Here is a 21,794-nt window from a genome sequence, read left to right on the forward strand (position 1 = left end):
GAATAGTCAATTTATTGGCTTAGCACCGCATTATTATCGACTAACAAAAGGGAAAGGTCAACTGCCCCAAAACGTCTCTGCCAGGAGACTCTCCTTGTACGCTTTGCAGTCCTACAAACTCCATCGCTGAATATTGCCAAAAGACCGTGTCCTCATCAAAGCAGTGCCAAATGAGAACACGCCCATTCAACAATACAGAACTGCATTTTCGTCACGCCGAAGCACCCTACCTTACACACCGCTTAGTACTCAGCCTCAACGCCCTCGTCACCTTCAAGGGAGTCGGCAGCAACCTCCTCGTAGTCGCGCTCCAGGGCAGCCAAGTCCTCACGGGCCTCAGAGAATTCACCCTCCTCCATACCCTCGCCCACGTACCAATGGACAAAGGCACGCTTCGAGTACATGAGGTCGAATTTGTGCGAGAGAGCAGACCAGGCCTCGGCGATAGCAGTTGTGTTGGACAGCATGCAGACGGCGCGGTTGACCTTGGCCAAGTCGCCGTTGGGGACGGTCTGCGGAGGCTGGTAGCAGATACCGATCTTGAAGCCAGTCGGGCACCAGTCGACGAACTGGATGGTGCGCTTGGTCTTGAGGTGGGCAATGGCAACGTGGGTGTCCTTGGGGACGACATCGCCACGATACAGCAGGCAGGTAGCCATGTACTTGCCGTTGCGCGGATCGCACTTGACCATCTGGTTGTTGGGCTCGAAGCAGGCGTTGGTGATCTCCATGACGGAGTTGGCCTCGTGAGCGGCCTTGGCGGCGGAGATCACGGGAGCATATGCAACCAAAGGGAAGTGGATTCGTGGGTACGGCACCAAGTTGGTCTGGAACTCGTTCAGATCGACGTTCAGGGAGCCATCGAAGCGGAGCGAGGCAGTAATGGAGGAGACGACTGCGACGTATTAGCAGAAGAAAAGGAACCGTGGCTCTTTGACATACCTTGAGCGATGAGGCGGTTCAGATTCTCATAGTTGGGACGCTCTATGCCCAAGTTCCGTCGGCAAATATCGTAGATAGCCTCGTTGTCGACCATGAAGCTGCAGTCCGAGTGCTCCAGGGTGGTGTGCGTGGTGAGAATCGAGTTGTATGGCTCGACAACCGAGGTGGCAACCTGCGGGGCAGGGTACACGCAGAACTCCAGCTTGCACTTCTTGCCGTAGTCAACCGACAGGCGCTCCATCAGCAGGGCTCCAAACCCGGAACCAGTTCCACCGCCAAAGGAGTGGAAAACGAGGAAACCCTGCAGTCCAGAGCAGTTGTCGGCCACGCGGCGAACCTTGTCCAGCACCTGGTCGATGAGCTCCTTGCCGACGGTGTAATGGCCACGGGCATAGTTGTTCGAGGCATCCTCCTTGCCAGTGATCATGTGCTCGGGGTGGAAGAGGGAGCGGTAGGGGCCGGTGCGGACCTCGTCGACGACATTGGGCTCGAGGTCGGCGTAGATGGTGCGGGGGACGTACTTGCCCTGGCCTGGAGAGTCGTCAGTGCGGCGTCCTCCTTATCGGAGGCGTAACATACCCGTTTCGGAGAAGAAAGTGCTGAAGCCCTGGTCGTTGTCGGCGGCTTTGCGCTCCTCGGTCAGATAGCCGTCGGGCTGCAGATGTCAGCGAGAGCTCTGATGTGGGCTGATACGAGGCCACCATACCTGGATGCCATGCTCGAGGCAGTAGAGCTGTGATTTGTCATGTTAGCAAAATGCCGCTGCCACCAAGGCACCCGCCAGCGGCCCCTCCTATCCGCATCTGGGGCGATGGAGGAGGCGACGCTGCGGACGGTCGGGCCAAACTCACCTCCCAGCACGAATTCGCGATCTGGCAACCGGCCTGGCCGACTAGACGCGTGCACCGTCAGTATCAACAAATAGCGCCAGGACGCGGCGGCAGAAGCGGTCAGGGCGCGCGTGGGCGCGTGGGGAGGGACGCACCGTTCAAGCTGATCACCTCTCTCATGGTGGATGGCGTGCGAGTAGAAATTGGGGTATCCGAATGGGTGTGCGGGAGCGGCAGCGTCTGCGTGCTTGTCGCGGGGCGGATGCAGTGGTGGAGGGGTGTGGTGTTGATGGGACTCGCCGCGAGCTTAAAAACTGCGGGCGACTGTCCGTAAACAGACGGGCGGTGGCCCGAGCGCCGCGCTAGAGCTCTCGAATGCTACTGCCTGGAGGAGCGGAGGAGCTCCCAGCGCCCACCACCCCCCACCCCGCAACCACACCCACAGCTCGCCCGGCATTGTCCAATGGGGCCCGTTGCTGCCCGCGCGAGAGAATGAAGTGCCTCCTGTCCCGTTGCCTGCCCGTTGACTGCGCTGCCCGCCGAAGATGCGTGCCATTGCCGCGCTGCTCTGCATCGTCACACACGCCTGGACGGTGAATGCCAACGTCGAGAAGACCATATTTGTCGCTCCGAGCCCCGTGGCCCTCCCCAATGTCCGCCCCGGCCTCGACGACCTGCGCCTAGACATCCTCGACGCGGCACACGCCCCGATACTGGCGACGAAGCTGGCCGTCCAGTTCCCCACCGAGCCGGCGCCGCGAGGGCTGGAATCCTGGTACATTCTGCGGAACCTACAGGAGGGCCGCAGGTACGAGGTCCGCATCTGCTGGCCGGCCACTGTGAGTTTGCCTATATTTGTCGTTGCTACACGTCTTTGTTTGCGCTTGACAACATTCGCTAAGCTCCAGCGCAGCAGCCGACCGACTTCTGGCTGGATACATATCCCCTCACTCACGTCCTGGACACGCCGAACCTCCTTTCGTCTCTCGCCGAATACAGCGAATTCCGGCAGGCTCTTGAGCTAGAACCCCCAGAGTCCTCCGAGGACGAGGTCACGCCAGAGTCTCAGTACATATTGTTCCTACGCATCCAGGCAGCAGCGTCCTACTATTCGACTAACCGCACATTGATGGACTATCCTCCGCTGGTGGACGCTGACATCATCCTTGACCCTTACACGCTCAACGTCCTTCCGCGATCTCTCGTGCCGACTGCCATCTACATCAGCATCGCCTCGGTTGCAGCTTGGTTTCTCTCAGGTTACATATACCGCTGGCTGCTCTCTGTTGCATTAGAGCGGCCATCCAAAGACCACGCCGAGTGACGAATAGCTACTCTGCGATGTCCCAGGCAGCCGGCGCACCTCCTCCCCCGCCACCGCCTCCCGGACCCAAGAAGAACTTTGATGACCTCCCTACCGAGCTATTGCTCAACATTATCAGATTTCTGCAGATCAACGACTATGTCAAGTTCACTTTGGCCATCTACCCTATTCTGGAATATCATGGCCTGGTTCCCCCGCTCACAGTCGACATCTTCCATCGGATCACGCGCCAGCAGCCGCCGACTCCCAACACTCGAGGCCCGGATGACAAAGGGTCGGGGTCAAACTTGGGCAGGCTTCCGGTGGAGCTGAATGACCAGATCATGGACTACCTAGAGCCGGCGGACCGTATTGCATACCTCTTCTCACACCGAGAGCTGTTCTGGAGGTACTTTCCCGCGCTGAGCGAGCAGACGAAACGGAGACTTTGGGATGCTATACAACGATCGAGGCCGAAGTGAAGGGCAGCTGGAGATTACCAAAGGAAAACGGCCCGAGCCTTCACCCCTGATGAGCCGACTTTGGATGCGGGAGACTGGGGGACTTCAGGACCCTGTGTATTGGTTGAGGGACCAAGACGAGCTTAATTTTGAATGAAGGAGCTTAACGGTCTTCAGGGTCCCGCGCACTGGCGGGATGAGTACGTAGGAGGAACCAAGACAGGACACTGCAGAAAAGCTCAAGCCTTTTCTCGCAATGAGATACAAGAACGAACTTTCAGACTTCCCCCAGCCTCCCTGATCCTCCGCTGTGACCCATAAAGGACATACTCGACTCCCGACCACAAACCTTCTCCATGTCAAACAGTACAACAAGGAAAACCCACCCAGAACGTCCTTCAACCACCCAAACACCAAGCAACCACCAAAGTCCCTAGCAAGATCTCCTTCCTACTCCACTTAACCCCCACACCACCCCTCATCACACCCCCAACTCGCCGTCAAATTGCTACTCAGCGTGACCTCCATCTCGGCATGCATCTGCCTCCCCTCCTCGTCCTCGACGCCACTAAAGTACCCCTCCTCCAGCATCTTCGCCACCAGCGCCCCAGTCCGCGCCTGAAACGCCCCGAAAGCCGCCCTCACGCCCGCAGCCAGCGCCTCTCTCTCCCCGCCCGAGCGCCGGTGGCGCGGAACCGTAAGCGTGACGGTCAGGTTGATCGAGCCGCCGCCACCGCCTGGAGAGGAGTTTGAGTTTGAACGCGGGAGAGTCGAGCGCCGACGATGATACGGATACGCAGCGGGGGCTTGAAGCACGCCAGGCTGCATGTTTGCCTTCTCCGCCGCTGCCGCCGCCGCAGCACCTGGCTTGAGCGTGGCGAGGCTGCCGATGAGCGCGACGATCCCGGCGAGCAGCCACAGGAGGAAGAAGGCGTAGATGGTGTATTTGCAGGTTTTGGCGCGGCGGTGCGTGGGGGCTTTGAGGGACGGAGGGGTGGGCGGCGGCGGGGAGGCGGAGGTGGAGGAGGACACGGACATTGGCGGCGGTGGGGTGGGCGCTGGAGTATGGGTGAGTATGGGTTTTGGTCTGGAGGGATTCAGGGTGCTATACCGTATGTATCTGGCCCAGAGGGCAACGTTAGAGGCGTGTGGGTTGGAGCGTTGCAGATCGCGGATGGGGCTGCTGAGTATGGTGTGCTGCTATTCGGAACGATGTTTGCGGGAAAGGGAGGGAAAGGAGGGCAGGAGCGGTCTGAGGGCAACGACGTCGCGCTACATGGCTGTTACTTCCTCAAGCTTTCGTCCTCAGGAAATGGCGAACCGACCGGACAGTTTGGCACCGATCTGGAGGTGATTCTTCGGGGTGGGGGAACCGCAACGAGTAACGGCCCGTGGAAAAGCTCGCCACCAGGGTTATCTGGAATGCCAAACAATACAGAGGGATGAGAGGGGCCCCATACTAGAAGATGTCTGAAGTGAGATAATAGACGAAGGACCAACCGACATATCAACGCCCAAAATGCATATAGATAGGAAGACTCCACTAGGCCCATCACGCCGCGCTATGCATATCAGACCCAAACAAAGCCCATGAACTTTTTACCAGCTCCTTGCCTCCACTGCTACCGCACTCCTGTAGTCCTCACTCGTTATCCTCCCTCGGAAACTCGTCCTCCAGCCCAATCGTGACCTTGACATTCATACTGCCCAGCTCCTGAATGAGCAGTTTCGCCGCATAGGGCATCGTCAGATGGCGTATATGCGCTTCGCTCTCGCACATCTTGCAGTACCCTAAGCTGCCCATCTGTCCGCACTTCTCGCACACATCGACCTGATGTGCATCTGAGGAGATCATCAGCCGCTCGAGCAGCAGCTGGGAAGCACCATACGCAATCAAGCAATCGCGCTCCATTTCTCCCAGGCGCAGGCCACCGTCTCGAGCACGGCCTTCGGTGGGCTGGCGTGTGAGGATAGCGCGCGGTCCGCGGGCGCGAGAGTGCATCTTGTCCTGCACCATGTGCTTGAGCTTCTGATAGTAGATGGGGCCGAAGAAGACGTAGAACTGCAGGGCCTCGCCCGTGATACCGGAGGTGAGATAGTCTTTGCCAGTATAGCTGAAGCCGTTACGGACGAGGATCTCAGCCATGTCTTCGACCTTGCTGCCTCCAAAGGCGGTGCCATACTCCAGAGTCCCGCGGAGGACGCCAGCCTTGCCTGATAGCAGCTCCATCATCTTGCCGACCGTCATTCGAGACGGGAAACCGTGGGGATTCATGATGATGTCCGGGCACACGCCCTGGTCATTGAACGGCATGTCCTCTTGAGGCGAAATAAGACCCACGACGCCCTTCTGACCATGGCGCGACGAGAACTTGTCGCCCAGCTCGGGTCTCCGTGTCTGCCGGAAAAGGAGCTTTATGAGAGTCGTGCCAGCCTCGTTCTCTGTGATGCAGGCTTTGTCGACGTATGAATGGTCGGGAAGCTTATGAGGAAGAGGAGTCGGCTTAGTCTGCCCTGTCGATGCGCTGGACGTGGTATCTACTGGCACGGATTTCATGAGGTAGTAGTCGCCCTGGTTCATCCGCGCCCCCACCTGTGCAATGCCATCATCGCCGATGCCTCTATACCTACGGTCGGTTCCATCGAGCGCAGCGGCGTTGACAGTATCCTGAGTCCCATTCGCGTACGACTTCAGCGGCGTGACGTGTTTCTTGAAGACCTGGCATCGTCCGAACCCCCGGTCGCAGGAGGCTTTATTAAGGACCAACGCATCCTCAATATCGTAACCAGAGTAGGACATGACAGCAACAGTGGCATTCTGGCCAGCCGGAAGTTTGTCGTACTTGGTGAGCTCGATAGTCCGAGTTTTCACCATGGGCTGCTGTGGGTATACCATCAGATACAGCAAGGTGTCTATCCTTGTGAACTGATTGTACGCTATGGCGCCGATTGCTTGTTTACCCATAGCGCACTGGTAGGTATTACGCGGCGACTGGTTATGATGAGGATACGGAATGAGACCGGCAACGGCACCCAGAATCGTGAACGGCTCTATCTCAAGGTGAGTTGTGTGAGGGCCGATTTCCTTCTCATAGATCGCAATGTTTGAATCGTTCTCCTCGTTGACATCTAGGTACTCCACGAGACCACGGGTGATGAAATCTTCGAAATCCATCGTGCCCTTCCGTAGCGCCTTAAGGTATCGTGCGGTGACTTTGGAGCGTCCGTTCTCCACCACAATCATGGGCCGGCAGATGCGGCCTTCGTCAGTAGCAATGTGCACTTCGTTGAAGTCGTGATTGATATGAATGCTCGTGAATTCGGAGATGCGGCCCATTCGTCTGAGCTTTCGGAAGCTATTCAGGAATCGTTTCGGGGTATCCGTGACCGCTATCGGAGTACCGTTGAGGCAAACAGCGTAGACACCTTCGGCGTGGATCTCCTCTCCAGTCTGAGAGCAGATATCTTCCGCACCCAGAAGGAAGACGATCCTCCGAACCGGCTCCTCGTCGTCCTCCGTGGTGATGTGCGTCATCAATGCAAGGTTCTTAACTAGACCGCACGCTTCACCTTCAGGAGTATCTGAGGTGCACAGCATGCCGAATTGGGAAGGCTGAAGGGCACGAGGGCCGGACACCTTCCGCGTCTTCTCGAACTGGCTCGTTATCCTCGTCATCATGCCGAGCGCTGCAATGTAGCTTAGCCTGCTTAGCACATGCGTAACCCCAGCTCGGTCCATCTTGAAACGCTTTAGGCTCCAGTTTCCGGTGGCTATCGCGCGCTCAATACCCAGCGTGATATGGTTCTTGTGTACACTGAAGTGGGAGAAGGCATCGAACTCTTGGGCGCGATTCTGCTTCTTGAGCACCTTGTCTATGCTCAGCTTGAAGTCATGGTTGAATCGCTTGAAGTGATCCTCAAAGAGAAGGGACAACATCTGGCCGGACAGCTCGAGACGCTTGTTGCCCACGTAATCGCGGTCGTCGACAAGCTTCGGGTCCTGCATCGCCATTAGAACCCTGCGCGCCATCAAGGCAACGTAGAGCGCCTTTGGCTTGAAGTTGGTGCCGTGGACGGGGACATGGGGAAGAATGACGGACGACAGGCACTCGATGGCCTCGAGGTGGTAGTTGCGCATGCGTGAGGTGCCCAACGGCTTCTTCGATAACCGCACGCGGTGGCCGATATACTCTAGAGCCTTTTCCTGCGTATGGATCCCTTCCCTTCCGCAAGCCTCAAAGTTGATAGCAAAGTTATCCTGGTATGCGCTGTCCTCGCCCGCCACCATGAGCAGGATCTCCTTGTCGGAATGCACACCCAGCGCCTTCAGAACGAACACGATAGGTACTTCTTCCGACAAGGTGTTATGCCGCAGGAACATAAGGCCCTTCTTCTGAATGACGTACGTCTTCGTTCTCCTCTCGTGCGTCGAGCTGGTGACGCTCGCCTGCATGATGCCCTTTGCGGTCTCGACAATAACACGGTTCTTGTTGAGCTGCTCTTGTACCAGGATCACCTTCTCCTGTCCTCGCGTGATGAAATAGCCGCCCGGGTCTAGCGGACACTCGTCCATGCAAGCCATTTCGCGGTCATTCTTGCCTGCAAGCACGCACTTGTTGCTCTTCAACATGATCGGCATGCGCCCAATCTTGACGCCCGTCCGCTTGATTTTTGTGTTCCCTCTCGTGTATACAATGTCGACGACGATGGGCGCGGCGTAGGTCATGTCGCGAAGACGGCATTCGTTCGGCGTGACGGTGCTTCGGAGCTCCTGGACGTCGTCTTCTTCCGCGCGGTTCGGCGACAGGACTCGGATGTCTGTGTATTCGAGCAGGAACTTGGGATCGAAGTCGCTCCTCACAAACCTATTCGCCTTGATAATCTTCTTGAGCTCGACGTCGACGAAGTGGTTGTACGAGTCGACATGCTGCTTTACCAGGCCCTTCACCTTCAGGAATGCCGGCAGCAGATTCCATTTGTCCTCGGCCGTGTTGATTGGATCTGTCAGCGACTTGCCATAGTAGAACGGCTCCAGCATAGCAGCGAATTCATCTTTGGCGCTGCTGTTGAGTGGCGCCTTCTGCCGTCGCGTCTTGTCTGCCGGCGGATGCGCCGCGTCGGGCGCTGAAGTCCGAGTTTCGGGGGCGACATCTTCCGCCAGCGCTCGCCTTCCTTCCTCTTGCGCGGCACCGCCAGCTGTATCATTGTCGGCGATCTCTACTGGAGCTTGTGCAGCTTGCGCAGCTTTCGCCTTCGCCCCGCGCGGGGCGGCTCTGGGTTTCGGCTTCGGGGGCTCCTGTGGGTTTGTCAGTTGGGACTGAAAGCCGGTGGGGAGCGATGGGCAGCAACCTTCTTGCCCACCATGTCTGCGACCGCCGGCCAGAGAGATTGGTGGTTGTTGCCGGTTTGGTGCGAGTGGTTCTTCAACCTTGGAAGTCCGAAATATTTTAGCGTCGCCGCAGCTGCTGCGAGTCAGAGTTTGGGTGGGGAACCAATCGGTCGCTTGCGGCGGGCTCACCCTTTACTCAAGGTGAGTGACCGCGCCGTTGTCACTTCTACCATACTGTTTCTGAAGAGCATTTTCACCTGCATTTGCGGGGTCGGACAATATCCCAATAAGTAGTCAATTGAAGCTCTACCAGTGCAAGGCGCTCCAGGGTCCACCAACGCCAGCTGCACCACGCCGCCCGTAGAAAGCAATTTTCGCCATTGAATGCCATATCATACAATTCAACTTTTCAGATCGCCAGATCACCTTGCCTATAGGCCTGCAGATATGCGCATCTGTTACGCCCGTTCCATCAACTAGGCCAGCCCGTCAAGCATGAAGACCAAACGTCAGAGTAGGTAGCAGGACGCTTCTACTAGAAGGCCGCTCCACCAACCTCGCTCTCCCCGTTCAGGGACCTCAATTGCTGCTCAGCGAGTTCAGCGCGCAATGCAGCGTTATTGGCATCCCTCTCCAAAGTATCCCACTCTTTGAGATGTTGCCGCTTAGCTGCCTCCTTCTGCTCAATCATCTCCCGCAGCTTGCGCGCCTCATCTTCGAGCTTGAGGATTTTGCTCTTGTCGTACAACTCCGGAGCTTTCTGTCCACCAGGAACTTCCTTTGGCAGGTCCGCGAGATGGTCACGGAAACGCTGCGTTCGCGGGTACGTTGTGGAAGTGCTGTTGCTCGACCCACGGAAGGGTGGAGCAAAAGGAGTCGGTCCAGGCGCGGAGCCGCGAGGCCCAGAAGGCGGGCCACCGTAAAAGCCGCCTCCACCTCGTCCTCCCCATGCCGCAGAGCCTCGACGAGGCGGAGGACCAGAGAAGTCACGGGGCGCATCGTATCCAAACCCACCACGGCCACCACCCCGGGGGCGAGTCGGAGCGGCAAGCACAGGATTGCTTGCACGCGAGAACGCAGGCCCTTGCGGAGTTGAGCTCGAAGGACCAGCAGGCGGCGAGATAGCCGGGGAAGGATAGGTGCGATTTGATGGGCCCGTGGGTGGAGCTCTTGAATAGCTGCTGTCTCCATTGCGATACAAGGATGACGGCCCACTCGGCGGAGCGAAGTCTCGGTCTCTGTCGACGCGTGGTCCCGTGGGCGGGGTGTCTCGATGGCGCGGAGGAGACCGCTCACGCTCTCGGGTGTATTCTCGGTCGTGGAATGGCGAACGCTCGCGGTACGGAGACCGAGGTGCTGAGACTGGCTCTCTCAGCGGTCTATCGTCCGTAACAAGCGCAGCCCTGCTTGGATGGATTGGTGGCGGCGACGAACGGCGCGAGGTCGCTGCAGACTCCCTGCCAGACGCATCATTCGACGCATATGGTTGCCTGACCGGCGAAGGCGATCTTCGTCGCCAGGTGTCTGCTACGAATGGCGCCGGACGTTCCCGTCTCGGAGAGGGTGAGCGCCGACGATAATCTCTGCTGTCGCGGGCTGGGGAGTACTGGCGGTAGGGACTCCAAGATGTTAGCTATGAAACTAGAGCCTACAGCCACATGCAGCTTACCTATGAGCACGGGAGCGTGGCTCTTCATATCGGCTCGAGCGAGGTGGTGACCGTACTCCGCGACTCCTCGCCGGAGAGGGATCCCGCTCCCTAGGCGGCGGAGACCTGTCACGGCGCGGCGAGCGTGTATAGGAGTCATACTCACGACGCGGCGGCGGCGACCTGCCACGGTCACTGCGGTAACCATCCCTTCGAGGAGAGTATCCGCGGCGCGGCGGTGATCGCGGCCTGGCCCTCCAACGGTCCTCATCGCGTCTCGGGCTGCGAGACCTCCTGCGATAGGCCGGCGATCGGCTTCGCGGTCGAGAAGAGCGATTTGCGGGTGTGTACGTGTCCGCACTCAGCGGGACGCGACGGGGTGGTGAGCGAGTCGAGCGGTAGCTGTCAACGCGAGGGCCAGGAGAGCGAGGCCGGTATGTGTTCGAATACCTGTCGTCTCTATGCGCCATGTTAGCAGTGTACGATAGGTGAAGCCATCCAGTGAGCGACAAGAGGCAGCACGGCTTCGTGCTGAAACATATCAAAGGCTTGGGTGCGACAAACCTCCGCTCTCGATCTCGGTCTCTATCTCGGTCTCGATCTCTGTCCCTGTCCATGGCTGCGACGGCCAAAGGTGTTAGCCTTCTGCTAGAAGCGCGTAAACAATAGAGAGCGAGCTGTTGTGGGGTGCGGTGATAGAAGGAGGGACGCGGGCGTGGTCGGGTTGTCAAGCTGTCTGCGTCTGAGGGCGCAAAAAGTGAAGTTCGAGCCAAGACCAAGCCCGGACGCGAAAAGTCTTGCACGTGACCGCAGTCCTCCTAATCTTGGCTCGACCCAGCTCAGCGAGCCCTGCCGACCTTGCATTACGCCCGGCCAGGACTCGCCCAAGCTATCCATGTTACACGGAGCTTCATGCCCTTAGCGACGGATGGAATCGTGCATTCCAACGGAAAGACTCAGGATGGTTCAGGTCAGGCCTTCGAGACTTGTGGAGGGTTCTTGCAACGCCCATCTGCAATCTTCTTTCATGCCAGTCACCAGTCACTGTAGCAACGCCTTGTTGTCCACCATCTTATCGACCCATTGGATCCGACAGCTGCCCTCGCAAGTGAGAGATCTTGATCTTCATTGCATTTGCACCATCGCTGGGTATGCGCACCATCCCGCCGCCCTAGTTTATGCGCCGCGCAGATGCCCGTGTGACCCACCGTGACTGTTGAACGCCCACTAAGCCGTGCCCCACAAGACTCCCGTGCAAATTCCACGCCAGTATCTTTACAAAATCTTTACAAGCCGCTCGGTTCTTGTTCCTTCACCCGCTGATCGTGTGAGTATCAGTCTTGCAGACCCATCAGCGCCTACTACGCTCCTCCCTCTTCTGCCGCTTACGAGACTCGTCGGCGATCATTTGAGACAAATCATCTTGATCAATGCTCTGCCACTGCCCCTGCATCTCCGCCTTCCTCTGTGCCTCGTATTGCTTCCTCAATGTCTCCTTATCCAACTTATCAGTCTCCAAAGCATCCACATCAACGGAGACATCAATGTCACCAGCCTTACGCTTTCGCTGATTGCTGTCGCCGAACGTGTCGCGCCGGGCAGCATCGAGATCGTACGCATGTTCGCCGCCGAAGAAACCTGATGCCTGGATATTCTTCTCTGGCAGAACCTGGTACGCGGTACGAGGGGCACCAGGCTCTTCGGTCTCGATTCCTTTACGCTGTTTGCGCAAGGTGAACTCGCCACCGATGGTTTCCGTTCCCCCAATCTCGGACGGAAGAGCAGAAGCCGTCGTCATGGAAGTCTGGATACCTGTCACATCCTCGGCGCCGTCCTGCTCTTCTTCCTCCTCGTCCTCCTCTTCTTCGTCACTCTCTTCCTCATCACTCTCCCCTTCAGCTCGCAAGATACCCCAGATAGACCGCTCCACTGGTTCGCCGTGCTGCGTGGGAGCCTGGTGCTCCTGGAGTATGCCTTGGCCAAGAGGATCTCCTCCCCACATTGGGCGATGAGTGGAGTCATCGACTGGCGGTCTGCCCCACTGGCCTGGGGTGAAGCCCCATGACGCGCCTGGAGGTATGGGGGCGTTGACACCGGGGATTTTCAGGTTCGGGTACGATGGCGGAGGTCCGAAGCGTTGCTGATTGATGAGCCACGGTGGTGGATGTCCAGGCGCCATACCTAGGGCATCCTTCAGTTCCTCACTCAAAACACCAGGCTTGAGATGGACCAAGTTTGTCTCGAGTTCTTTGCCCTCATAGTACACCTCGCCGTAGCGCGTGAGTTCGGGCTTTGTCTGGCGGCGAAAGAAGGCGTCGTAAAGCTTGCCATAATCGATATCGAGCTTGCCAATCTTGCCTTGTACGCGCTCGCGCTGCTTTTGCTTCAGCGTCATCTCGGCTTGCTTCTCTAGCACGGCGTCTCTCATCTCTGAGATGCCGGTCTCTTGGATGAACTTTGGCAATGCAAACGGGGGCTTCTCAATACCGCGCTTAGACGATAAGTATTCGCGCTTGAGAGACCAGTGGTTCGGGACGGGGACAACATTCTTGTAGCCCTTGATCTCTACCAGCAAACGCGGGTCCGAAGATGACACGTCCGTCCACTCGACCAGTTCTGGCTTCTTGACCATCGACTTCAGCTGAGCCACCGACAGTTTGTTCATCTGCTTCCTGGCCTTCTTGGAGATCTTCGGCGTGGAGTCGTCCTCCTCATCGGGAATGTCATCCTCTTCATAGAAGATCTCTGGCTTGTCGTCCTCCTTCGCAGTTTCCTCTTCAGTGCGCTCCCGGAATTTCTCGAAGACGTTCTTGTATTGCTCGAAGAGAGGATTGTCGAGGTCATATTGATTGGAGATATCGTCCACGTCCAGCAGATCCGCGGGCCGGACCGCCTGTTCATCGTTATTTGCCTTGTCGTCTGGAGCAGGAGATACGCTCTCACGCGCAGAGTCACCGGCTTCTGATGGGGTCTCCTGCACTTTCATTAGTGTCTCCAGACTACGGTGACGGGCAGGAAGTCTTACGGCGCGCTTTGACTTCTTCTTGGCTCGGCGGTAGGCGTTCTTTGATGCCTTCTTTGCGCTGTTCGCCGCAGTTCCAGACATAGTTGCGGTCTGTTGCCGTCCGCGGCAGCACGATCAGTCGGAGGTTGCGGTTCCTACAAGTTAGGTGGACCGACGAAAGACTCGCGAACCGCACAGCGTGGCAGCGCTGGCGGCGAAAGTCAATGCAGGACCGTTACTAACCTTCGAAAAGCTGTTGTGGCTGTTTGAGAGATTGCGGCGTTGAGAGGAAGTTGGAGGAGCAGGTGAGGTCGAGTCGCTGAAGTTTCGGGAAGTTGTTGGCTTGGCACTTTAGCGCAAGTCGCACGTGACTGGTGCCTTCCTAGACCGGCAATTCTAACACGCTTTCACTGGATCCTTGTGGCATGAATCCAAGGGGGGGCCCCCAGGCTGTATGAATTAGACTATCTACAGTGGTAGAAGTCAAATGCTCCTAGCTTACAGTCGTCAAAGCTAGAACCCGCCCAAGCCTGTTGCGTACAGCCAGCTTCTATGATCTATCATTGTCATCGAACTTTGCCGACCAGAATCCCCTGTAGTGCTTCTGTTGCCCAAGATCATTGATCTGCTTGATCTCGGCCGGCGTAAGCTTAAAAGTAGCAGCCCGCAAATAATCAGACAACCTTTGCTCCTTGCTGCTCGTGGTAATGGGGACGACGTCCTGATCGATGCACCACCTGAGCGATATCTCTCCTTCGCTGACCGCATACTTCTTGGACAAGGCAGCCATGAAGTCGTCGATGGGGCCGGGCTTCGCCTTGGTAACTGCCGAGAGAGGCCCGTACGCTGTGGTCGCAATGCCGTGCTTCTTGTGGTATTCGAGCAGATCGACGCTCTGAAGGTAGGGATGGAACTCAATCTGGTTGCAGACTGGCACTACCTTGGCAGTTTTGAGGGTGGCGTCGAGATTCTTTGGGGAGTAGTTCGAGACTCCGATCGACTTTGTCAGGCCGGCCTCTTTAACTTTCTCCATGGCTGTCCATGCTTGCTGCAATTCCTCGTCTGTCTTGGCCCAGAAGGGGCTGTGGATGAGGTATCTGCCTTGCTTAGTCATGTGTTCAAGACGCCGTGAAGAATGCGGACATACAGGTCAACGTAGTCCAACTGGAGCTTCTTCAAGCTAGCCTTCAGAGCGCCCTCAATGTCGCCGATGTTGTTGTTGACTTTGGTGACCACGTAGAGCTTCTCTCGAGGAACCCCGCTCTCCTTGATGGCTATTCCTAATTCGGGCTCCGTCTTGTACACTACACAGAGAGTCAGCCATGAGGTCACAAGTGGTCATGTAGATACTGACTCTCTGCTCCATCAAGATGGGTATATCCAAGCTTGATGGCCATCTTTACGCCGTCGATGACGCCCTGGTCGATCTTGCTTTCCTCTCCGCTTTTGTACCAAGCAGTCCCGGTTCCATAACCAAGCATAGGCATTGACGCTCCATCATTGAGCTTCAGCGACGGAATTGGTGTGTTAATATTCGCCATGCTTGAGTACGCGCTTCTCAATCGGCTAAGAGAGGGGTGTGTAAGTAAGTGCCGGTGAGAAGGAAACTAGATCTTAGTGCAGGAAAATAAGGGTGCAATTCGTGGCAGGGTCTTGAACATAAAGCGAGGAACTTCTGGAAATATCAATTTGATGGCAAGCCGGCTGTGGAGAATTTAAAGGAACTGGGGACACAATGGCATAATGTTCACTAAGCAGCCCCTCGCGGAATGGACGCCAAAGGTGGGGTTTACTGGTGACGTTATCGTATTTGAGGGGAGGCAGTCGCATCCGCAGGCGATACTTCAAGCAGCGCCGACGGTGCGCGAGAGTTATCAACCATTATCGTTCCCAAATTACTTTGTACGGCATATAAGCTGACTGGTCCTGTGAGCTTCGATTGGTGCAAGAGCAACTTCAGCCATGCACCGAAGCATGCTCATGCACACCTGAGAGCTTCGCATGCACCTCGTGGCAACACTAGGGCACGCATAGATGATTTCTGACGCATTGATTGCTGTTGGTATCCTACACGAAAGCAAGACAGGCAGATGGTGCTCCCACTCTTCCATTCCCCTCCCATTCTAGGTTGTACACGAAGACTCGCACAGGCTGCCGCACTCTCCACTTTCAGCGCGCCGCAGATATTAGTGAAAAACACAACAGAGAAATGAAATGAGTGGGTGCAAGGTCAGGTTGAACGCGAATGGCAAGCCCTAGAGAGCTGTGCCCATCGTGGCGCCTGTGCTGTTTTGAACTTTTCTTTCTATTAGAGGACGAGGGCCCTCGTGCTGCATCTCCGCATCGACATAAATATCATTAGATTACTTTGGATACAAAGCGACTCTATGCGCTCTTCTCGTGCTGTGTCGAGACACGTTGTAATGAGACAACTAGGAATTATGTTAGTTACCGATCTATCGGGGCGCGAACATGGGAAATGCTTACCGAAGTCTTCAAGTGACCTCTGCTTCTGGTCCTTCTTAGGAGACTTGCCGTGCATGAGGTTGTCGAAGCCCTGGCTACCCTGGAGGAGGTAGTAGAGACCGCCCAAGACGCAGAAGACACCGAAAGAGAAGATCCAGATACGGACAACAGCAACAATACTGGTCTGGCCGCCGACGAACCAACCGAAGAGACAGAAGAAGGTGGCAATGACGTCGACAATAAGAATGGCGCCAGAGAGCTGCCAAGACGGGATGGACGACCAGAAGGGGCCGTTGGCACGGGTGATGAAGATGAGCCAATTCTCGGTGAGGGAGATCTCCAGGAAGAGAACCTCATCGCGGACACCAAAGTTCTGGACGATACCACCGCTGATACCCTGACCGGCAGCGTTGGGAAGATCCTGGTAGGGAAACATGGTGGTGAGAGTGATCCAGGTGCCGATAGCGAGAACAACACCGAGAAGGACAGACATACCCCAAAGCTTGGGCAGATTCCACTTGACTGGAGTCTTGCTGAAGGGAGCGTTGTCGTAGGCGATGGCGAGGGTAGCAATGTCAGCAAAAATGGCGATGAAGACAACGAGCTCCAGGTTGAGGGAGGTGTTAAGAATGGCGATCCATAGGCCCAAGAAGATCTCAAGATGGAGAGACAGGGCAATACGGTAGACAACGTACGCGTACATGCGGTGGAAAATCTGGCGAGAGGTCTTGAGAGCGTCGATGATGGCAGAGAGACCGGGGGCCAGGAAGACGATATCGGCTGCGGAACGAGCGGCGTCGGAGGCACCCTCGACAGCAATACCGGTATCTGCCTTCTTCAGCGAAGGAGCATCGTTGACACCGTCACCAGTCATGGCAACGAGGTAGCCACGCTGTTGCAGAATCTCGACAACGTTGTACTTGTGTTGCGGGAAGACCTCGGCGAAACCATCGGCAGCCTCGACGAAATCGTAGACTTCAGAACCAGGCATCTCACCGCCACCACCGAGACCAAGACGCTCAGCATTGTAGACGTTGGTACCAAGACCGAGCTGACGAGAAGTCTCACGAGCAATACCGACGGCATCACCAGTCAACATCTTAATGGACAAACCGAGAGTCTTGGCCTCGTTGATGGTGCGGGCAGTGTCATGGCGGGGCGGGTCAGAGCAGGGCATAATGCCGAGGATCTCCCAGGCGTTGTTACCTCGCTTGCGAGCGACACCGAGGGAACGGAAACCACGAGTAGCGAACTCGGCGACCTTGTTCTTGTACGCCTCATCGACGGCCTCGGGGATGGGGTGGTCCTCTTCGACAGTGCGGAGCACGAAAAGCGGGGCACCCTTGACGCAGATGATGCGCTCGCCCTGGGGAGACTCGACGACAGCCTGCACCTTCTTGGAGACGGGGTCGAAGGGGTGGAAATCGATGACCTTGTACTTGCTGAGGACGGACTTTGCGCGAGGGTAGTACTTGAGCGACTTCAGGAAAGCCTTGTCGATGGCATCGATACCCTTCTTCTTGCGAGAAGCGGCCAAGCAAGCAGTAAGCATGAGATCCTCGGGCTCGACACCGGCGACAGTGTAGGGCTCAGCGAGAGACAGCTTGTTCTTGGTAAGGGTACCCGTCTTGTCCGAGCAGAGAATCTCGACACCAGCAAGCGACTCGATAGCGCTGAGTTTCTGGACGATGGCCTGCTTCTTCGCGAGGTAGGCGGCACCGACAGCCATGGTGGTGGTGACGACGGCAGGAAGACCGACAGGCACACCAATAATGGTGATGGCGAGGGTGAACTCGAGGATGTGGACGATGTGATTGGAGCGGTAGAAGGAGCTGATCCAGACAATCAAGAGAGTGAGGATGACCAAGATCAGGAGGACGGTACCAATGCCGTTGAGCACCTCGGTAAAGTGGCCAGTTCCGCTGGAGGCGCTGGCGACGAGCGAGGCGGCGCGACCGACGAAGGTGGAGTCACCAGTGGCAGTGATAACAACGAAAGCCTCACCACGCTTGACAGCAGAGGAGGCGTAGCAGACATCACCCTTGTGCTTGTCGACAGCGAGAGACTCGCCAGTGATGGCGGACTGATCGACCTGGAGGAATGCATCTTCGGTGACGATGCGGCCGTCGGCGGGGATGATGGTACCTTCTTCGACCTGGAGGATGTCACCGGGCACGACCTCGGGAGCCTCCACCTCGGTGAGGGCGCCGTCACGGAGAACGGTGGCCTTGAGAGCGAGCGTCTTCTTCAATTCGGCAACAATGGAACCGGCCTGGAATTCCTGGATGAAACCAACGCAGGCGTTGAGCAAAAGCAGGGCGCAGATGACACCGAAGTCGACCCAATCCTGGAGACCGGCAGCGAGCACGGCGGCGGCCTCCATGACGAACTGGATGGGGCCGACGAAGAACATCATAAACTTGAGAATCAGGTTTTCCTTCTCCTCTGCGCTGCAGTTAGCGTCGCGAAACGGAAGAGCGCAAAAGGTCACACATACCTTTCATCTGGTTCAGGCCGTACTTCTTCCGACGCGACTGGACCTCGTTGGTTGTGAGACCTAGGCGGGTGTCGGTCTGCAGAAGCTCCTCGGGAACGACACGGGCGCCGCCGGGCTGCGCGACCTCGTCCTCCTCGTAGTCAATGGCGGCATCCTGCGACTCGAGCTCCTCGATCAGAGCGTCGATGTCCTCGTCGTCTTCGTCCTCCTCGAGCCCGTCCTTGGCGGGCGGCATGCTCTTCTCGTTGTCGTACTCCTTGTTCTTCTCGTCCTGCAGCGCGCCCGTTAGCAAGCCGTCGCGGCCAATTGGCGGGCGGGGGGGGGGCACTCACGAGTCCGCCGCTGGGGACATTGGTGCCAAGGTGGTTCGGCGGCGTGGCGCCGGTGTTCTGCATGGGTCAGCGTCGCTGCGAGGAAAAAGCAGAGCTTGCCGTCGCTTACCTCGGCCATTGTGCAGCTAGCGATAGTTGTCTGCGTCGCAGGCGGCGGGATATGGATGGCGGGGGAGGACTGGCGGCGGGCGCGCGTTTTGTATTGGGGGTGCGAGAATTAAAGTCTGGCAGCGACAATGGTGAGCGAGGCAATTGTTGTGGTAATTTTACTGTTGGGACGAGAGTGGCCAGTGCGCAAGCTCTGGGCTGCCGTCACCGGGGCTGCCGTCACCGGGGCCGCGCTGGCGAGCTTCGAGCTTGCCGACCGGCGGCACCAGGCACCACTGCCTGATGCCAGCGGGAATGTGCGCGGCGACGGCGCGGCCCAGGGCGGTGGGCGACGTACCTGAGGAGCAATTGAGCACGCAGACCCAGCCGCGGAGCGCAATTGAGTCTGTCTCGCCGTCGAGGGAGCAGGCGGGTGGGCGGCGGAGGCGGGAGAGGTGAGGACGAGGTCGATGGGGGCAACTCTCTGCTGGACGAGCCTGCGGGCGGGCAGCTCCTTAAGAAGCGCTCCTCGGCGTGCACAAGACGGCACTAGCGCCTGTGGCCTCAGCGACCACTGACAGGGCGGCCAACCGGCGTGGGTAGGGAAAGCCTATCTGGGGGCAGCGGTGGCCGAATCCCGCGCAGCTTGATCGGCCAGCATGTCCCCTCACAGACGCGCTTTTCCTGCCCGAAAACGCTGCGCCCGCGCCGCACACGCCCGCCCGCCGCGGCCTGATGGCGCAGGCCGAACCCAGACTGTGTCAATTGCCCTTCACGATGCCCCAGATCGCGCCGCTTGGCCGTGCCAGACCCCGTCTCTGCCTGTCTCCAAACCGCCGCCGTGTGCCCATCGCATCTGCTGCTCCCATGCCGCTATCGACCGGGGTAGCTGGCGCTCGGACGCTGCGGGTGCTAGCCTCTGCGCACCCTTTCACGCCTCGCACCCCGTCTCCACGACGACAGCAGGGCCGCCCACGACGCTGTGCTAATGAAACGCTCGCTCGTCCGCGCGGGCTTTCCCGCGGCGAGCGCTGCGGGTTCTCAGAGGTTCGCGCGAGCAGCAGCCGACACCGGTGGAAAATTTCTTAAAAAGCGCATTTCGCGCGCCCTCCACATGCGCGAATTTCCTTCTCGCAGTCGTCGTCTGGAACCGTGCCAGCGGTGAGCTGGCGCCGGCATTCCTTTGAGCCTCGCGCGCCCGGCCTTTCCGGGACGAGAGCAATACATGAAGACAAGAGCGCGATTTTTCCTTGTGCCACCTTGGCTTCGGGGAAAATGCTCGCTGCAAAACATCGACAGCAGTGTTTCGAATCAACACCCATGGATGCTGAAACTTTCGGAGCTTCACCCCCGTGATCGGCGGCCTGCCTTGGGGAAACGTTTCTGCGGCTCTATCGACATGGATGCCGGCCTGGAGTGCCTCACGAGTGTGCGGAACCAAGCCCTGCCCGCCGCCGCGCGCAATCGCCTTGTCTGAATGCTTCACGGACACGGACACGGGCCCTGCTTTCCCTGCTGTTGTGCTCAACACCCTTGAGCTCCTCCTTCTCCGGCACAAGTCCTACCGCCAAGCACGCGCAGTACAGCAGCGCAGTACAGCAGCGCGGGGGATTTGCATGCACGCCAAAGACAGAGTCCCGGGTTAGCCTCGGAACCGTGCAATTGCTTGTCGTCGAGGCTCATTCTGGGTGTATCTAGATGGAAATGGCTATCTGGCTTGGGGTCTGGTCGTCTCTTGTCGAGCTCTTGGGCCCTGGGACCCCCACAGCGACCAGAGCCTGTGCAGAAATTTTATGCACGACCAGCGCCCGTTCGTTCGCGCCAGCAACGCTCTGATCCATGCACATCAATCCGAAGCGGCGGCCAAGCCCTTGGCGGACGCTTATGCACCCCTCCGCAGCCAATCACCCGCCTCCGGTTTCAAGAACCATGACATCGACGGCTTGCGGGGATATGCAGCCGAGCCTTTCTCATCGGCGTGACGTCCTCAGCCAGCCTTTGCCGCGCCCATGCTGCCAGCGGGCCCGATACAGTGCGCACCATACGCGGTCGGACGGTGATGGCATCGACCAGCGACCGATCCCAACATGTTGGAGGGCTGCCATCAATAAACAGGACCTCTGGGACAAGAGTCGCCGGCGCCGTCTTGGTCCCCGACAACTGCCCGGATGAGGGCCAGCCACCTATCACAAACACGGGCCCGCCGCGGCACCAATCAGAGCATGCCCACAAATCTCTCGAGAAAAGGACGCATGCCGCGCCAGGATGTGCCGGTGCTGGGAAGCTTGTCCTTCCCTCTTCGGGCTCGGCGCCCGGCGATCGGTGCTCGGCTGCAGCAGAGATAAGCGACTCGTGGTGCTCCCTAAACGCCCGACTCGCAGCACCAGCACGGCTCTCTCTGAGACGCGACGAAGCCGTTGTTGGAAGGTTACTCTTCCTTGATTGTGTTACGACGAGCACCATCTCGGCCTCTGTCTTCGCGTTCGAAAGCATCGCACTGAAGGGTCGGCTGCTCATTTCCGAGGCATGGGATACCGAAAGGGGAAGACCGCACCAAGCGCAAATGACAAATGACCCATCACACTCGACTACGGGAGCGTCCCCATAGCGAAACTCGGCCGACCACAAGGCGCAAATTCGCAATTTGCTCTCCTAGTCAGGGCTCATCTTACCAAAGCAGAGGCTCCCTCGTATTCACCGGTCGTGAAGAGCGTTGGCGGACCGTCATTTACGACATCACAACAACAAACAACGCGTCACCTCGAATTGGACGCGTCCATGGGATCTGTCATTGAAAATAGAAAGACTGCTACCCCCAAAATGAGTCAACCTCCTAGACACCGCCAAGGACTTCTATGACGATTTGCGCTTTCAATATTTCCTTTGTAGTCTCCT

At 57.8% G+C, this 21,794-nt stretch overlaps 9 protein-coding genes across 9 annotated transcripts; 1 reads left to right on the top strand and 8 right to left on the bottom strand.

Annotated features, from left to right (window-relative positions):
• Nucleotides 1-65: 65 nt before the first annotated feature.
• BU26DRAFT_543407 (tubulin-domain-containing protein) lies at nt 66-2,052 on the bottom strand. Its single transcript, XM_033831691.1, has 6 exons — nt 1,928-2,052; nt 1,794-1,834; nt 1,649-1,675; nt 1,522-1,597; nt 943-1,473; nt 66-895 (listed from the first exon to the last, which is right to left on the bottom strand). The coding sequence occupies exons 1-6, from the start codon at nt 1,950-1,952 to the stop codon at nt 243-245; spliced, it is 1,353 nt and encodes a 450-aa protein (XP_033678218.1). The 5' UTR covers nt 1,953-2,052; the 3' UTR covers nt 66-242.
• Nucleotides 2,053-2,317: 265 nt separating this feature from the next.
• BU26DRAFT_534209 (uncharacterized protein) lies at nt 2,318-3,096 on the top strand (the record flags this gene model as incomplete). Its single annotated transcript, XM_033831207.1, has 2 exons — nt 2,318-2,611; nt 2,686-3,096. The coding sequence occupies 2 exons, from the start codon at nt 2,318-2,320 to the stop codon at nt 3,094-3,096; spliced, it is 705 nt and encodes a 234-aa protein (XP_033678219.1).
• Nucleotides 3,097-3,776: 680 nt separating this feature from the next.
• On the bottom strand, nt 3,777-4,902 carry BU26DRAFT_113230 (uncharacterized protein). Its single transcript, XM_033819427.1, has 2 exons — nt 4,648-4,902; nt 3,777-4,594 (listed from the first exon to the last, which is right to left on the bottom strand). The coding sequence occupies exon 2, from the start codon at nt 4,572-4,574 to the stop codon at nt 3,996-3,998; it is 579 nt and encodes a 192-aa protein (XP_033678220.1). The 5' UTR covers nt 4,575-4,594; nt 4,648-4,902; the 3' UTR covers nt 3,777-3,995.
• Nucleotides 4,903-8,945, bottom strand: BU26DRAFT_113229 (DNA-directed rna polymeras-like protein III subunit). Its single transcript, XM_033819426.1, has 2 exons — nt 8,886-8,945; nt 4,903-8,832 (listed from the first exon to the last, which is right to left on the bottom strand). The coding sequence occupies exons 1-2, from the start codon at nt 8,898-8,900 to the stop codon at nt 5,179-5,181; spliced, it is 3,669 nt and encodes a 1,222-aa protein (XP_033678221.1). The 5' UTR covers nt 8,901-8,945; the 3' UTR covers nt 4,903-5,178.
• Nucleotides 8,946-9,147: 202 nt separating this feature from the next.
• Nucleotides 9,148-11,199, bottom strand: BU26DRAFT_493027 (uncharacterized protein). Its single transcript, XM_033826138.1, has 2 exons — nt 10,535-11,199; nt 9,148-10,484 (listed from the first exon to the last, which is right to left on the bottom strand). Exons 1-2 carry the CDS (start codon nt 11,128-11,130, stop codon nt 9,401-9,403), a joined length of 1,680 nt encoding a protein of 559 aa, XP_033678222.1. The 5' UTR covers nt 11,131-11,199; the 3' UTR covers nt 9,148-9,400.
• A 665-nt stretch (nt 11,200-11,864) lies between these two features.
• Nucleotides 11,865-13,619, bottom strand: BU26DRAFT_437399 (DUF382-domain-containing protein; the record flags this gene model as incomplete). The annotated part of the gene is made up of 2 exons (XM_033824234.1): nt 11,865-13,487; nt 13,539-13,619. The coding sequence occupies 2 exons, from the start codon at nt 13,617-13,619 to the stop codon at nt 11,865-11,867; spliced, it is 1,704 nt and encodes a 567-aa protein (XP_033678223.1).
• Nucleotides 13,620-13,941: 322 nt separating this feature from the next.
• On the bottom strand, nt 13,942-15,246 carry BU26DRAFT_465724 (aldo-keto reductase family 1 member C13). The gene is made up of 3 exons (XM_033825201.1): nt 14,872-15,246; nt 14,665-14,821; nt 13,942-14,614 (listed from the first exon to the last, which is right to left on the bottom strand). Exons 1-3 carry the CDS (start codon nt 15,056-15,058, stop codon nt 14,068-14,070), a joined length of 891 nt encoding a protein of 296 aa, XP_033678224.1. The 5' UTR covers nt 15,059-15,246; the 3' UTR covers nt 13,942-14,067.
• Nucleotides 15,247-15,587: 341 nt separating this feature from the next.
• BU26DRAFT_523565 (plasma membrane ATPase) lies at nt 15,588-19,357 on the bottom strand. The gene is made up of 6 exons (XM_033830074.1): nt 19,258-19,357; nt 18,922-19,036; nt 18,813-18,869; nt 18,481-18,751; nt 16,005-18,428; nt 15,588-15,949 (listed from the first exon to the last, which is right to left on the bottom strand). The coding sequence occupies exons 2-6, from the start codon at nt 18,928-18,930 to the stop codon at nt 15,903-15,905; spliced, it is 2,808 nt and encodes a 935-aa protein (XP_033678225.1). The 5' UTR covers nt 18,931-19,036; nt 19,258-19,357; the 3' UTR covers nt 15,588-15,902.
• A 1,325-nt stretch (nt 19,358-20,682) lies between these two features.
• BU26DRAFT_113372 (uncharacterized protein) lies at nt 20,683-21,717 on the bottom strand. Its single transcript, XM_033819428.1, has one exon. The coding sequence runs from the start codon at nt 21,414-21,416 to the stop codon at nt 20,820-20,822; it is 597 nt and encodes a 198-aa protein (XP_033678226.1). The 5' UTR covers nt 21,417-21,717; the 3' UTR covers nt 20,683-20,819.
• Nucleotides 21,718-21,794: the final 77 nt, after the last annotated feature.

This window comes from Trematosphaeria pertusa (genome assembly GCF_010094035.1).
Source record: "Trematosphaeria pertusa strain CBS 122368 unplaced genomic scaffold BU26scaffold_17, whole genome shotgun sequence".
NCBI classification, from domain to species: Eukaryota; Fungi; Ascomycota; class Dothideomycetes; order Pleosporales; family Trematosphaeriaceae; genus Trematosphaeria; species Trematosphaeria pertusa.